The 17,483-nt window shown below is 40.6% G+C and overlaps 1 protein-coding gene across 1 annotated transcript in view; it reads left to right on the plus strand.

The window, feature by feature from the left end:
- Positions 1-4,537: 4,537 nt before the first annotated feature.
- Positions 4,538-17,483, plus strand: part of CTNNAL1 (catenin alpha like 1) — a gene marked incomplete at its 3' end in the record, with an annotated part of 53,987 nt that continues 41,041 nt past the window's right edge. The window contains exon 1 of the mRNA XM_082754989.1: positions 4,538-4,795. Within this exon, the coding sequence (XP_082611115.1) occupies positions 4,670-4,795 (126 nt within the window). The 5' untranslated portion in view covers positions 4,538-4,669. The remainder of the gene's footprint in view (positions 4,796-17,483) is intronic.

Here is a 17,483-nt window from a genome sequence, read left to right on the forward strand (position 1 = left end):
AAAATGAGCTACTGTTTGCAGAAGTCTTTAGATGGCGTTAGGAGTTATGAACCACGTTGAGTCCTTAAACTCCTCTGAAAACTAGCAGGGGTAACTGTATTTTTGGGTTCTCTGTGAAAGAGACAGTCAATCCATGATGGGTTATCAATATCTGACCATTTAAACAAGGTTCCTCATTTTGTTTTTGATAGCCATAGCAAACAGAAGTGTTTCGGAGGAGTACTACATTTGGTAGCATGGCCAAATAGCTGCTGCTTGCTGAAGATTTTGGCAGCTACAACCTTGTAAAGTCAGAGAATGGTCTGAAGCCATCCTCTGGCTGTATAGGCACAGAGGCATAAACATTTATTCTGAATAAACATTCAGAATAAAAATTGACACTAGCTGTAGCCCTTGGAATATTTCTATGCATTATTTTTACATCCTCTTCTTCTTAATAGTCCCTGTAATAACTGTTACAGTCATGTAGCAGAACTAGTAATTCACAAAATGACAAACACGTATAGTAAATATATAGTCACATAAAATACTCTTTTTTTTTTTTTTTAAATAAATGCTATTTATTTATTTATTTATTTATTTATTTATTTGTGAAGTGTTTTACTACAGGGTAAGAAGTAAACATAAGAGAGTTTTTGGCTTTATAAAGAAAAGCAATGTACTTTGGAGTTAATAACCATTAATAATCAGGATTAGACATTTCAAGCAATGCTTGTCTCCCATCTTTTGACATTTCTCAAAAGTCTAAAAGTTTGAGTCATCTTTAAAATGACTGATTTCATGAGTTCGCTCTCAAGCATCCACACTGAAACAGAAAAGAAATATGACTTTGCCAAGTGATAGAGGCAACTGGAGGTAATGATGGGAAAAGTTTAATTTTAGAGTCAATTTCTAAATTTCATCTGGAAAGATGATTGAAGTGATTTTCCCTCCCACACTGCTCTTGCTTTATTCTCACCTGGAGGAAAGAGAAAAGGAGCTGAAGGTGAGCAATCTGACACTTAGCCCACACAGCTCTGCTTTCCAGACTGCAGCTGTGAGATAAGGAAGCAACGGTGGCACTACTTCCTCTCACCCCTGGATATTTGGGATGTTCTCCATGGGAGGATAAAGAACAATTACCTGCTTTTGGAATTCACCCTTAAAGTGTTACTAATTTAGATAATTTATACATCTTATCTGATTACTTATAAGTATGCATGGAAAAATGCTCATTATCAAAACCTACTGAAAAGTCCTTTGATCCCATCAGCTGGTCTTTACCAGTATTTCCTTGTTTTCCCTGCAGTTTGTGTTTCCTAGACCAACTGCTCTCTGTGGCCAGAAACTTTACGGCTCCTCTTCACAAAACACAAGTTCAAACCTGTCTTGACTGGTTTAATGGCATCTGTATTACTGCCCCTGCCTTGACAGCACGCATGCCACAAGTATAACAATCTGTTTCCTAAGGGTTAGACACAAGGTTTCTCCCACTGGAAAGGATTTCTAACCTGGCCACTGACCTTAAGCCAGTCAAAATGGCCACATTAGCAAAAACACTTTCAGTGGGTTTTTTTCTCATTTTCCTATAAAGAGACCAGGGAATACATGTTTTAGCTGGAAGGTAAAAGAAGGTGCTAATTACCAAAGTGAGGCTGACTGACAGCCTCCGTAGACAAGCCATGGTTCAGACAGAACAAGAGAAGCCCACTCATTAGTATATTTCATATAATTCCCACTAAAGCTAAGGCACAAGCATTCATGTTCAGAAGCCTAGCTATGAATAAAAACTCAAAACAGCCTTCCTTCTCAGGAGTATTGTCACTGTCAAGGTGTGGGGGATATTAAATCAGAGAAAAGACAGTGTTTTGGCTCAACACTGTGCTGGATATTAATCTTTCCTCTTAAAAAACTTGCTTCAGATGGGAAAAAAAAAAAAAAAAAAAAAAAAAAGTGAAGAGCTAGACTAGGGAAAGCTATTTTACCTGTTGTGTGGGAACCCAAGCTTGTGGGAGATCATGGATAGAGGAGCAGAAGGTGTCACACATCCCTGAGTGAAGTCTGGAAACAGAATGAGGAGGAACAGATTGCCATGATCATAATGCTATGAAGGTATGAATCACTTCCTTCCCTTTGATCACTGACAAAGTTTTGAAGTTAGAAGTATAGTCTAGTAGGTGTTACTTTTGTCCTCTGTCCTTATACTTCAAATGCCTTTCATACGAAAAGCAGAGCTAAACGGTAATAGCTGTCTAGAAACTGGCCAATAATACCCCTCCTGCATTACAGGAGCGAGGGGCATTCTTCTGGGGATGAGGGACTGCTGCTTTCCTGAATCCATCACATGAAAATGTTCGTATGCAAAGCATTCCAGTACTGTGCATTGCAAATTCAGAGTGCTCCCTCAGAAGTATGTGTTGGCATGCCAAAGGTGTGGTTGTAATCTATCACACTGGCTTATTCAAACTGTCTCAACATAATTAAAAAAAAACACAATTAGGCTCTGGGCTATCATTTTTGAAGATCTCCTCGAGAAGTCTTCAAACATGTTAGTCTGCAGCATGCTAGAGCTTTTCAAATGTGTTAAATTAAACCATCACAGCACACACTCTGCTTGCCCAACACAGGACCCAGAAGCAGAGCGTGTGGTTTCCATGTTTGAACTGGAAGTACCTGAAGAGAAGTGGGAGAATGAGACATTCTTGTCACTAGCATGGCCCACTGATACTGCTTTTCTAGTGAAAATAAATTGGAAGCAGGAATAGAGAGCGGCAGATTGGACACAGGACTTCTGTCTGCTGAAAGTCATTGTAATGTTTCTATCATTCATCCAATGTGCAGAAAATTACTTTTGAACTGCTACCATTTTTTTCATACCCAGCTTGTTTTCCTTTTCAATGTAAAGTCAAAATCTGTAAAATTTGCTGTTAACCTCTGCTAATAACTTGGCTTTGAATAAAAAAATATTTATCAGACCCTTGATGTTTGATCTCTCTACAGTATTGAAGAAGACAGACGGCAGTCTTTGAAATTAAGTGACACGAACTTAGCTGACCACACCAAATTATGCACCCAAGTGTGTGTGTGCTTCTGGTTCATTTCTAATATGAATCACAGATTCATATCTGTAGATGTCAATGTGATTTATGTTATGATAATATTTAGAAAACAGTCAATGAATGGGAATTAACAATTCTGAAGGACGAAATAGAAGGGTGTAGGGAGGGAGGAGGACAAAGGAAGGTACTTCTCCCTTGTGTTACTGACACTTTGTGTGGTGTATGCCTTTGCTCATATGATCCTTTAGTCTCCTGTACTGGTCAGTGTGCAGGCTTAGGGAGGCTGCAGCCACAGCTGTCCCAAGCACTCTACCAAAACGTATCAGAAAATAACAATTGTTTTCCAAGGCTTAGAATCTAGGTATTGAGAAAGACGTAAAGGGAAATCAAATGACCTAGAAAAGAAGAAAATGGCTTGTAAGAAAATGCATAAAAATTAGGAGAAAAAAAAAATCTCGAGTGTGCTTTAAACCACTTTGATCAAACATGACTAGCATTTATTTCAAGCCTATGCCATCATTTAGATGTTTTTGTACCATGGTAGATTTACGTCTTCATCTCTCTCATGTAGCACTCGATGTTATATAAGATGTCATTTTAGAAAATATGAGATGGTGCTGGAAACCAATTTCCTGAAGAGCTAGGAATAGGGTCATATCTTTATCTAGGGTTATACTTGCAGTCCTGGCAATTTTCTTTTTTCAATAAATATAGATAACTCCGTGGGACAACAAACGCTGGCCTTCATCTTATATCCAGGTTTCGAAACCAGGAAAAGGATGTTTTGTGCAGGACAGGTCAGAAATCTTTCCGAAGACACAGAATGATACAAGGTAAGAAAACCAGATACGTGTCTTTGGGGTTGCACTGTCTGAACTCTGAGCAGCCCGACAGCGGTCCCAGGCTCTGACTGGGGGGCTGTGGTGTGGCAGTAGGGCAGTAGGGTGGTGCATGCACGCTGGCCAGTGCGTGTGGGCATGCATATGGTGCTGAGCTCGGTTCCCTCATTTGTGGGTGGGAGCTGCTTTGCACCTCAGTGGCCCACAGCCCCAGGAGCTCGGTCCCGATAGCACAGGTTGGTGTGGACGTGCCTTGGTGGGACCAAACGGAGCCGAATTGGATGGGGAGACCTTCACGGGACGATGCGCTCTGGTGCTGGGGAGCGAGTTCAGCCCATTCCAAAACCAGAACACGAAACAAACACACGGAGAACAACTTTTATTCCTCTTCGAGTACTTTTTATTTATTTATTCAACCACAGACTACGCGACTCGGCACCGAGGCCGGGCCCAACCCGAGTCCCACAGCAGGCCGGCTCCCGTTCCCCGGGAGGTCCCCACAGCCGGGCGGGGACCCCCGGGACAAGACCCTTGATCCGTGTGGGGGCGATGCGGGCACGGGGGCGGCGTGAGGGGACGGGGACGGGGCCGGGGCCATGAGGAGCGGCGCTGCCGCTTTAAATCCCGTCCCGAGGGGCGGGCAGGGGGGGAGCTGAGGGCTGAGCCCGCGCAAGGCAGCGGGGGGCGGGGCGGCAGCGGAGTTGGAGGGGCGAAGAGGAGGAGGAGGAGGAGGAAGGCGGTGGTCGTCGTCGTCGTCGTCGTCGTCGTCGTGGTGTGGTCGTGCTGCCCGCCATGGCCACGTCCCCGTGCAGCAGCAGCGGCGTCTCCTCGTCGTCCTCGTCGGGGCTGGGGGCGGACGCGGGGCTGGAGATCCGCACGCGCTCGGTGGAGCAGACGCTGGTGCCGCTGGTGTCGCAGGTAGAGCCCCCCGCTCGCTGCGGGCTGTCTGTCCGTGTGTCCGAGGGGATGCTTCTGCCGCCCGAGAAAGGGGGAAAAATAAAAATTAAAAATTAAAATGAAAACTCCGGGGCGCCGAAGTTACCCCGCAAGGTCGCGGGGCCGTTGCGTAACGGCCGCCGGGGGGCGGTTGGAGCCCCGGGATGGGGCTGTGGGGTGCGGGGGGCTCGCCTGCCCCCCAAGGAAATAGGTGGATTTTAAAAGTTAAATAATGTCTAAAAGCAGCCTCAGGGGCCTCGCAGAGGGTCCCACGCTGCCCTGAGCGAGGTTGAAAAGGGAAAAGTTTGGCTTTTCGGCGGTCTGGCGGGTGGCTGTGTGGAAGCGGGGTCTGTTTGTTTGTTAGTTCTCCTCGCTCTCTGCTTACAAAACTGGAGTTTGAGGTGCCCGGTGCAGCCGCTCTGCCTTGAAAAACAATGAGTGAAATTAACATGCAGCGTTTACTTTGTAGCGTTTGTGAAAGCTGATGGTAAAAAGTAAGTCGAAACCTGTCTACGCAATCTGCACAGAACCCTTAAGGGATGCGTAGCAGCGACCCAAAAAGCGCTGGTCCTGGTGATGCCGAGTTGTCTTCCTACTGTCCTGGCCGGCTGGAAACAAACTGGCATAAGCCTTGTCCTGTGTTCGTGCAGCCGGGCTGCAGGAGAGGCTTGTGATGGGCTTTTGGGGTTCTGCACTTGCCATGGTAATTTGCCTTCCTCCAAAGAAAACCCAGTCAGTTCAGAGAACCCCATCTCAGGGATTCAGTCCCTTGTCCCAAGGCAAAGTGAAATTAATGACAGAGCTCAGTCAGCTTTCTACCCCTGAAACAACGGAGAGAGGTAAAATAAGGTGACCCCTTTCAGGAAGCTTAGGAGCAAACAAAAACCTTTCCAATTGCAAAGGCTGGATGGACTTAATTGCTTATGTTAAAGCCTTACTGTTAACAGACTTCTGCATCCTTATTTTCCAGCAATACAACTTGAGAAAGGCTGTCTTGTTCCTCTGCGGATTCCCTGCAAGTGGAATATGCCATGTGTGATTTTGTTAATGACCACAAAACCCATGACTGCATTTTCCAGAAGTGAATCTTTCACTTCCACTACGTGCCGTATAAAGTGTCTGAGCGTTTCTGAATGCTCGGAGCTTACTCTTTTCCTGCTAAAGTGCTCCAAACTTCAAACAAGCTTGTTCCCTTGAAGTGTGAGTGCTGAGCTCTGTTTGCTGATGGTGTCAGCAGCAGTTCACTAAACTTGCCAGATAGAATGCCCTACTTACTGGCTGTACAGATTTACCTGCTCCTCCTTCACTGTTTCATGGAGATTTCTTAGTAGAGATATGGAGATTTTTTAAAGTAGGGATCTCACTAGCTTGCTTTCTTTGAATATTTTTGCAGAAATGATGTTTGTAGGTTACTCTGTTTCTTAAAATGTGTTTCTTATGTTCTTCATAAGCTGTGTATCCACAGTAACTGCAGGACTTCTTTTACGTGTGCCTGTACGAAGTACAGTTGCAAAGGGAACTTTTGTTCTTGCTGTGAAGTTAACTTCATAGTTGACCATTTGGTAAAAAGCTGGGAAGTGCCATGTGATACTTGTTTACCACTGAAAAAAAAAGTAGAATGTTGCTACTGCTTTTCACTACTGCTTTTGAGCAAAGAAGAAATTACAGGCTATTCTAAGAAACTGGCTTTCAACCTCCCTTGTTTAGCTAAATCTTTTCTTTCCTTTTTTTTTTTTTTTTTAAGCAAACTGAAAAAAGCTGCATTGATTGTTTTTAATTCATGCAATGCTGCAAATGTATGTTTGTTTACTTGTTTCTACTTTGCAACTAAAGAAAAAATTGCACTTTCTAGCTTGCTTTACTTATAGACTATTCGGTATCAGAGTATATTTACTACCAGCAGCGGTAAGAGATTCTTGTTTCCTGGTAGGGGAAACTGCCCTTAGAATCACTACTGGATATGTTTATTAGTAAGTTGCTTTTTTTTTTTTTTTTTTTTTTTTTAATTTAGTATTTACATTGTTGAACCAGATCTTCATTTTATGTAGATCTATTCATAGCCTCATGCTTCCCTTTTTTGATTGTGCCACAACTGACAAAAGAAAACTGCAGACTTAAGCCACAGTATTAAGCATATTTGCTAACACTTCTTTTTAGCTATCCACTTAGCTGTACTGTGGAGAGAATTATTCTACAGTGTTGTGCAAACTATTTGGCATGCAGCTCAGAAAATATGGTTTTATGGGTCAAAATCCACTTTGTTTAAAAACAAAAAAAGCAAAAACTCTTACTCTGGGTAGGTGCCTTTAATTCTGTGTTTCACATGAACGCTACTGTTTACATCTCCTTTGCTCTTCACTGCTGCTACCATTTCCAGTTTAATTATGTTAATTTTTTTTTTTTATGGAAAGTTTTTGGCAACACAAGTCAGGAAGGGTGTTTAACATGGTCTGCACTGACTCACTTAATAACAAGTCATTTAAACAGTTGAGGAAAGGCAAAGATGAGGGAAAAAGCACTTTCCAGGATGTGGCTCCACCAGTGACTTCCTCAGCTGCCATTATGTACCTGCTCGCTTGTCTAGCGGTTATCAGGTATCCTCACAGCTGGAGAGGAGCCTGTCTGGGTGGATCTGTTCCAGGGAGGCATTCTGATAAAAGGCAGAATAGCTTTCTATAAGCCTTCATGGTAAGGCACTTGAAAAAGTTCAGAGATGAAACTTTGAGCTCTGCCTGCATTCTTGAAAGAAGAAAGTCACTTTTCAGAGTCGAAGGTAACCTATCCACCTGTGTGTAGGCCTCTGGGATCACAGCTAGCTACTTTATATTCAGAAAGCCCATTTGTTACAGGCACTTTGGAAAATGTTTGTGTGCCCCCATGTTACTGAACATGTTTTTCCAACTTCATAGTTATGGAAGATATCACTAGAGGTTTTGGAATTTGTTTGACCAATGCATTCAATGCCTAAATAACTTAAGAAACAAACAAACAAAACATCAACAACAACAAGTCCATGTTGCTGACTTCTGTTCCCGTCAGTCTTGGATTCTGAATAAATTAGTGGTATGTGCCTTGAGAATGAGAAAAACAAGCCTGTTCTTTATTATGGCATTGTTTCTCTGAAGCAAGCTAAAATAGTTCCCATTTCAGTAAATATTATATAATGTACATAGTGTTCTGCCAGAGTCCTGTTTTTTCCAGAAGTATCTGGAGTTATGTGTTAGAGCCCCAGGAAGAACCAACAACTGATGCTTTCCCATGTATGTGAAAAGCTCACTGATGTAGTTTTCAGATTGAAGGCATGACTTTGGAGTGACCACACTGGATCAAGCTACAGGTCAGCATAGAATCAGTGATCTTTTCTTTATCTTGTTGTTCCTGTCAGATGCATAGGGGAGTTTGAGAACAGGGCAAGCAAATGCGATTATGTCTTTGGACGTTCTCCCAGTTAGTAAGGACTTCTCAAACTGTACGTAGCTTCTGTTTTTTAGGATCATCAGTAGACTTCTCTTTTGTGGTCTTGCCCAGTGTTTTCTTGGGCCCACGTAAACCTCTAGTATTTGCAGCAACCTGAGGATAGGAGTTTAGAACTGTCAAGTACCTGTTTGTATGATGAACCACTTTCTTCTCCTTTTGGATCTTGCTTCTACCACCTATATTTATTTGCTCTCTACTTCTTCATTGGAAGAGACATTGCCCACTTGATCTTTATCATTTTTCTTCAGTGGTATAAAGTTTTCCTAAATTTCTATCATCCCACTTTCAAATACGTTTTTAAAGGTTAGTCTAAAGTTACTTGGAGATGTTCCTTATGTAAACTGTTCATTACATTTGTTTAATACTTAATCGTACTTCTTTAGCCTTTAAAAAAAAAAAAAAGTTTCTGCTATATCTTTTGTTTTCCATGGTCAAGGTGGAGAGCAGGAAGTAGAACTCACACAGTATTACAGTGTGGATGAAGTCGATAAACTGAAGCATAGCAGTCTGTTTCTTTCATAATAATTCGTAAGAACAGCTGCTGAGTGTGTATCTGATGTCAGTAGAATCCTTATCATCCTAGTAGCCTTGCAAATAAATCAATGAACTATATACTATATACTGAAAAGGTAATGTGATAGAGTAGGTCAAACTTGGTTGGAGTGTCAGGCTCAAAGAGTGGTGACCAGTGGTAAAAAAAACAAATAAACAAACAAAAAAAAACAACAGCTGGCAGTCTGTTACCAGTGGCATCCAACACTGTTACAGGGCCCATTTGACATTTTTGTTTTGTTCTTAAGCTTTAATGTTTTTACTAATGATCTGGAAGTTGGGATGATGGGCCAGCTTGTTCAGCAAGGATGTGAACTGTGAATTGTTTTATTACCAGCTTATCTCCCCTCCCTGTGATAACACAGAATAAGCCCTGTCCCGGCACAGGTTTCTGTGAAACTCCATCAGTGTTCTCCCTCTATTACAATAAGCAATCATTTACTTTCTGCCTTCCTACTCCATCTTCCTTCTTCTCATTCTGTCTCTTAATTAGTTAAATATTCGTGCAGAGTATCTTTTGTTCAGAGACTCTCTTGGTTTTCTTTGAAACCTTTGGTATGAACTTGTTCATACCAAACGATTCCTAGTTCTCTTTCAGCAGAGTCCGTCCTTATCCATAAAATCCTTGATCTCTACAGAGAGCTCTGGTTGTTTTGCGAGGCAGGATTTCCCTTAACAAACACCATGAGTTTTTCCCAGCACATCATATTTATTCAGGTTTCCACTACTTCTGCTCTTCCTCATTTTCTTTGTCAATGTGTCAGGCAAGATCCATACCTCAACTATCCATCTAGTTTTAAGTGACATGAGAAAGTTGGTATCATCTGTGGCATCTTTGAGTTCCTTGAAATATTAGTGAATGACATCTAATGTTGGCAAGTTGTACCAGTTCATTGTATCTAATATTTTTCATGTTTTCATATTTTCAATTTATAAAGCTGAATTGACACAGAATTTGTAACAGCCTCTTCTACTGTCACTTTGATTCCACAGAGGTTCTCTGAGCAGATCACAAAGATGCCTTCTGGTGTAGGGATTTCTTCACTTTCTTTCATAGCTGAGCACAAGAGTAGCTGCTCCACTGTTCTTATTGTCAAAGGGTTGAGGCAAAGCTGTGTTAAGGAAGTAACCAAGTATATGAGACTTAACCTCCTGAAGAAATGGATGGCAAGAGCTGGTGAGTTACTTTTAGTGGTACTGCAGTTACTCTTCATGCAACTAAACAGTCTATTGAAGACTTCTAACAGAGCTATGTTAAACTGTAGACATTGAGATCAGTATGCCACCGTTCCATGACACTTTGAATGCTATCTGTGGACTAACTCTGTGTTTGAGAAAGCTGTTTTGTGGTCTCATTGGCTTAAAAGTCCTCAAGTGCCTGGAAACTGCTAGGTTGTTCCTGTTGCAGCAGTAGCTGCAAAACTTGGAACAGCAGCTCACCTTCAGGTAGATCCACAATGCTTGTGGATATGGATGTTAGTATGTGTCTTTAAAGAGGGACATTTTTTTTCTGGATTTATTTAAGGAGCTTCATGACAGTTCTGCAAATGTATGCATGTATGGTGCCAACACTGGCCAAAACATCTGTGAAAGATTGTTGCATCACATAGGTGAAAAGGTACATATAATATCTTCCTACAAATGTTTGTTTCTTCTAAATTTGACAGCTGTGAAACTGGTTATCTTGGAGGTTATTCAGTCATGGATTTGCCTTAATGGGCTTTCACTGACAACTTTAAAACACAGAGGCGTATTTTAAGAGCACTCATACTTCCAACTTGCTATCGCTAGCTTTTTATTCTTAAAAGCCTGCAAAAACTGGAAAAGTTTTTCTTGCTTTTCATCTGCATCATGCGTTAGTCTTGTGTATGTCCTGTAACTGTACCATTGTATTGAACTACAGGCTCATTTACAGACCTATGTCTGAGCTTTTTGCAAACCAAATAATTATCTCTTCTTCGTTTAGAGACTGAAGCATCTTTCATACATTCATGTCTCATACATTCTCTGGACAACAGTCTTAAACTTAAGAATGTGTACTCATTCCTGAACTTCAGTATTCAGTCCAAGCTCTTACCCATTTCAACGTATTTGCATTTCCCATGTAGCAGATACACTAAGATTTGTTCCAGCAAGTCCTGTGCCTGTCTTGTTTCACTAGGCATTTTTGGTACCTCTAGGCCACCTGCAGTGTTCTAAAGGTTTTTTATGTTGCTGGCTGATCTTGTTCCAAGATGGTGCCAAGGCTTGGGATTTGTTCCTCACGGCACTTTTTGGAAATTTCCTTTTGGGAAAAAAGTAGGGTAATCCATATTTGTCTTAAACCCACTGCTTTCTTCCTCATATTTGAGGAAAGAAAACAAGAGTGCTCCTCTTAAATGCTTCTTGTGTATTAGTCTTTCTCCTTCAGTACTTTAAAATTTCCACTAACTTGCTAGCTTTGCGCAGCTGCTTCTCCATTTTTCCAGGATTTTCTTCTGTGTAAATTAATTTGGTAGGGACTGTACTTAACAGTAGTGCCAAGTCTAATGAAATTATGAATTGCTGTGTAGAGGCTTGCGTTGTAACTTGTACTTGTAACTTGTAACTTGCTCCTGTTTTAGCGCTGCAGAGAAACTGTGCTGTGGAAGAAGTCATACGTGTTAACTCTGCTGCTGAGTCTGGAAGCATGTGGTATGCTGCTTGTTTACAGGGTTGTACCTCATTAGTTTCAATTAGTGACTAACTCATTGACTCTTCTCTTCCCTTTGGCTCCACAGGTGTTGTGGATTAAGTTTGTGTGTATTCTGTGTTACAACTCTTCTACTTTATGCAAACAACAAAGCTTGCAGCAGTTCTGCTGTTCCTCAGTCTACATGAGGTTCCCTATGTCCCTTAAGGAGCCTGCTTCTTTGTCTCAGATTTCTGTAGGAAAGTTAAACATACGAGTTTTTCATCTGACTGTAGATCCTGTGATTCCTTCAGTCACAGTCCACCCGCAATTGCGTCTCTGGGCTGATGTAGTTGCAGGTTTCTCTTTACAGAGGCTAGTTTTAATTGACAGCTGTTTAGTGATTGAAGCTAGGTTATTAGGAAACAGTGAAAGGGACATAGCTGGTCAGTTATGGTTGTGGTTGTTAAACTATGCTGAGGAACACAGGAATACATTATAATTTTGTTTACCTGTCCAGAATGTTCTTTTTTATATTATGCTAATTACTGGTGATAATTAGTATCACTAATGATAATCTACTTTACAGGAAAAACTTACATTTGAATGCTTACAACAACAACACCACAGCTGTGGAAAAAAATGTGATTTTTGTTCCATTCCATGAACCCTTGAATGGTGAAACTGGCTTTGAGTTAAACTCGATACCTCTGGTATGACCTTCAATACCTTAAGCTCTGGTACAACTGAATAAGAGTAGCACTTCAAGCAGCTGAAGTAAGGTTCTTCATACTGACATAGCTGAAAATCAACTGCTCTTTTTCAGTGGAAGCTTCTCTCTTACACTTTCGAGATCAGATTAATGGCTTTCCTATAGATTAAACAAATTTTTTTGGAATTCTCCAGCAGAATGAATTTTAAATCAAAACTGACTCACAATGATCCTGCACAAAAAGAATGAGAGCAGCTTTCTTGCTATTCAGCATTGTTAACAGATGGTTTTAGACAGATTAGGTACGGAAATCCCCAAAGGATGAATTATGAATTAATGATTGCAAACAACTCTGATTATAGTTTAATAAAATTGCTGTATGGTAGCATGAGCCTATTGCTTTTAGCATGGATTATTTTCTGTTTATGAATTAATTGGCAAAACATAATCCTTACTAGCCAGAGCCTTTAACGATCATTTCTACTCATTGAGTTGTACTGTGTTTCATCAATAGCCTCGCTTAAAGCTAGTGGGGTAACTGAGTAGTAATGCAGAGTCTGGACCTAACTGTAACTGTTAATTTGCTCTAAACAGTGAATGGGATGATTTCTTTGTTTTTATACATAAAATGAATAATCAAACACCATTTATGAGCAAATACTACAGTTCTTTCAGAGGTATACAGAAAAATAAAGTATTACACAGTTGCCTTTGTTCTAGAAGAAGACTTTTGTATTGAATTTTTTGTATTAAGCAGAATCACTTATAAACACATAAAACACTTTAAACATAAATTATTACATATTTTCAAATAAGAATGAAGATAAAAAGAGTTCTAGAAAAATAATGTCGTAAGTGTGGGGGGTTTTATTCAAAGCACAGGTGTCAAAATTGTTTAGAAAGGAAATATTGTCCAAAATTACACATAATTAAATATAGAAGTTAACCAGTGTATAGAATGTTTCCTTTTATTCTCAAAGTTTGTTATTGAATTTTGGAGTTGCATTTAAATTTTCTTAAATTTCACAATGGAATGAATTTTTGTTGCCCTTCACATAATGGTTCCTGAATTATATGCAAGTTCTGTTTTGTTGTTGGTATTTTTTTTTTTTTTTTTTACACTCCTCTAAGTGGATAATAGTTGCATATGCAAAGCATTTTCCAGTGTACACTGTACTTCTCTGTTAATCCCTAGGCAAGTATGTGCTTTTCAAGAAGAAATGCCAGGTGTTTCTCTGAATTGAAGTGGTATGCCAAAAGCTGCTAAAGAAGCTTTCTCAAAAAAAGGCCCGAAGAACCATCCTGTCTGCAGCCCGCAGTGAATGGCTGGTATTCATACCAGTGAAGCTGCCTATGGGGCTAACAACTTTTTCTACATCTCCAGGAGCCAGTCCCAACTTGAAATGAAAGAGTTCTCAACTGCAGGCAGAATCAGTGTTGTTCCTGATATATCCAACATTACAGTACCTGAATTTTTAGTTCCACAACAGTGACTTTTTCTAAATAAGACGTTCCAAGTTGTCTTGGGCATTGTTTGCACAAGCAATAGAAGTTTAAGTACGCTAACAAAGGCAAGTTAAAGTTTGACAGGAAAGCCACAATAATTAAATAATTATTTGACGTTCAGTCTCTGGTTTTAGGTTTACCTGATAGTATTAGTAAATTGATTTCTTTTTGAGACTTACATCTCTCTGGTGCTGAAAGCATGTCTACATCTGTTTTGACCACATCTGAAAGTATGCTTTAAACAACGAGCTTCCATCTGAGTTGGTTTTGTTTTCTTAGACTTGTTTGTGCCCAGGATTTCTAGGTGCAAAATGAGAAAAGAAAAAAAAAAAAAAAAGGTAATAGTTTTGTTTATGAAATCTACCCATTTAGGTTAGAAGATATTGAACAACAGGAGGGGAGGAAAATGCACTTTTGCTGGCTTGCACATCCCTAAGACCAATTGTTTGTTAGTTCAAGTTCACTTTTCTAATGAGGCAGTTGTGCACTTCAGCAAAGCTTCAAGATGGTGCTTGTTAGAAGGCCAGTTTACAAAGGAAAGGGCATTAAAGGCTGTTTTATCCTTGGATGTGTTTCAGGATAGGTAAACTCATTCTGTGATCAATGTACTTGATGCACATATATAATTTGAAGAGGTTAGATTGGATTTTTTTTTTTTTTTTTTTTTTTGCTAACTTATAGGTGTCAAGTTGCTCAAAAGTGCAAATTTCAGTCTGTAAACTTCTACACATCTTTTCGAAAAGAGAAGGAAACTGGAACTTGGATTGTTTGAAAATGAAGATCTTTGCCGCTGTCACTCATTTCTATAGAAATTCTGAAGACGCTTTTTGTTGGGGGGAAGATAAGGCAGTCCTCTGACTTGTAAGGCACGTGAGAGTGAAAAAGTTAGCTTTGTTTGATCAGTGGTCAAGCATTGCTGAACGTTCTTCAGGGATTCTTTGCTGCTGCTGTTCTGGGGGGAGGGAGGTGGTTGGGGAACAGCAGGAGTGCACATCAGTTTTGCTTTACTTTTCTGCCTTGTGTCTGTGGATCACTGGTGTTCCCTGATTTTAAAGGAGTCTGGAAAGTGAATGTTAAAAAAGCAAGTCTATTTCTCCTTTATAATTCTCCTTTATAACTGTCATTTTAGTAGTATTATTAAAGTATTATAAATTCCACATAATGTCTTATAGTAGTGTGAGTTGTATTTATTCTTTCTCTAGAGCTCCTGCAACTGCCAAAAAAAAAAAAAAACAGGCTGGAGGAAGCTGGAGGAAATAAATGAGTGTCATAAAAGTCAATTTAACAATGTCACCTGTATCTTCACTTTTTGGATAATCATTTTGTTGGCATTTGGTTTAGATCTTGAAGTTTAAAGGACCCTTGGATTTCTAGGAATGCGTTTGGCACAAAGAAAGTGCATTCACTGCTATAGTACGGCCATGCTATGAATTCAGTCCTTTCTTTTGTTCTCTAAACAATTCCAAGAATGTGTAACAAGTGAATAGTAATGATGCTAATAATCCGAGGTGTGTATTCAAATTAGAAGTTGTGTACTTTTGCCTTTCTTGGCAAACTTTACAAAGAGAGGTCTGAAGGAGGTTTTGAAGCCCAGATCTGAACGAGCTGAAGAGGGCTGTTCCGACCCCTTCAAATGATGTTTTCTGTGTGTTGAAGCTGTTATGCATGAGAAGTACACAAACATTTTAAATTAAAAGTATGATTTGCAGTTAACCAAAACTCTGGATATGAGTGTAATTAGCTAGTACCTCATTTACCTCTTTTTCTCTCTTTTTTTTTTTTTTTTTTTTCTTCCTTCTAGGCACCCTTGCTTAGCCCTCGTTGGAGGTAATCGGTTAGGTAGATCAATAATCTGAGTTGGGAGGGCTCTTTTGTTGCTTGTCAGTTTTTGCTTGTCACTGCCTGCTCTTTGTTTTTCCTTCTTCCTCTCCAGAGGTAGCTTATCAGCTTGTTAGGCACTAGGTGTGAAAGACTGCCAGAGGCTGCTCCAAGCATTTCCCTGTAGATAAGTGAACCAGCTTAGGGTGTTAAAGTGGTTTAATTCATTAGCTTCCCTGAAGGCTTTTATGAAAGGCGTGTACCAAAGCAGTGAGAAGATGCTTTTGGAAAGCCTTCAGGTAAAGATGCGACTGCAACAGTCCCAGTACTACAAGTTTAACAGAACTCAGCAGTCTTGGACATGCAGCATATTTTTACTGCCCTTTGCATACTGCCTGCAGGCAGTATGAGGAAAATACATTAATATGGGTAGTGGGATCATACCACTTCTTGGAAGCTGTTTTCTTACAGAAGCTGTGACTTGAGGTCCTGAATCATGTGTTGAGCTCTGTGCAACTTCTGCAAGGTGATGTTGGTTGCCCCTTAGTAATGTATGGAAGAAACTTCTGTTTCAAGTGTTCATAAAGCAGAGGCAGTGGTCTCAAATACTGTTTTCAGGGTAAACCGAATATGGGTGTATACAGTTAATTAGCGCACTAGGAGTTAATGCAGTTGCATTTCATAGGATCACAGAATATCCTGAGTCAGAAGGGACCCACACAAGGATCACTGATTCCAGATCCTAGCTCCACACAGGATCACCCAAAAAATAAACACAATGTCTGAGAGCGTTGTCCAAATGTTTCTTGAACTCTGGCAGCTTGGTGCTGTGACCACTGCCCTGGGGAGCCTGTCCCAGTGCCCGACCACCCTCTGGGTGCAGACCCTTTCCCTAACCCCCAGCCTGACCCTCCCCTGTCCCAGCTCCATGCCATTCCCTCGGGTCCTGTCGCTGTCCCCAGAGAGCAGAGCTCAGCGCCTGCCCCTCCGCTCCCCTTGTGAGGGAGCTGCAGGCTGCCATGAGGCCTCCCCTCAGCCTACTCTGCTCTGGGCTGAACAAACCAAGGGACCTCAGCTGTTCCTCATATGTCTTGCCCTCTAGACCCTTCACCATCTTTGTAACCCCTCCTTTGGATGCTTTCTAATTGCATAGAGAATTTTATTTTGGTTAATCTTTTCCAGCCTCTGAAAACTTTCAAAGATGAATTCCTACAAAGAAAAAATGAGTAGGAAGATAAGGCCTTCCAATTCTTAAATAAATAATAAAAAATCTGCACGTTAGCTAGACTTCTTATATATAAAATCACATATATATATATATATATATATATATATATATATATAATCACATACACAAGTGCTTAAAATGGTTAGCAAGGCTTTCAGTAATGCCTGGATGTGCATTTAATTTTAACACTTTTGATTTTTAGGGTGAATAAGCAGGTAGTTCTTGTCAACTTCTCAAGTTCCCTAAGGCTTGTCCTTTGTGACAGAAGCCTCCCTGGCAGTTTTGCTGGTAGCCCAGATGGGCTGAATGTCAAATGCCAGCTGCTACTTTGGTGCACTCTCAAGTGAGGTTGCGTTCTGTAGCAGATGTGGGTGTTAGAGCGATGTGTGTGGCTGACCCATTTTGCTATTGCAAAATTATTGCAATAAAAAGTTGTTGACCCATTGTTGCTATTACACTTCTGTCAAAAAGAGATTTCTAACCTAAGTGAGCTTAATGGAAGATACAGATGTGAAAATACACAAAATGTAAGAGGAGCTGTTATCCTAAGGATGCTAGGGGGTAATAGCTGATCTCAACTGCATAGAGAAAACACCTTAAAATATTTGCTCTAGCAGGAAAACTGATTAGTGTGAGGCAATAACAAATATTACTCACGTGAGTCTAAATCATCCTACGTACACGGTGTGTAAGGAGGTGTGTAGGGTACCTTCCAACTTGATTTCCC

This window comes from Aythya marila (genome assembly GCF_965140915.1).
Source record: "Aythya marila genome assembly, chromosome: 2".
Taxonomy (NCBI): domain Eukaryota; kingdom Metazoa; phylum Chordata; class Aves; order Anseriformes; family Anatidae; genus Aythya; species Aythya marila.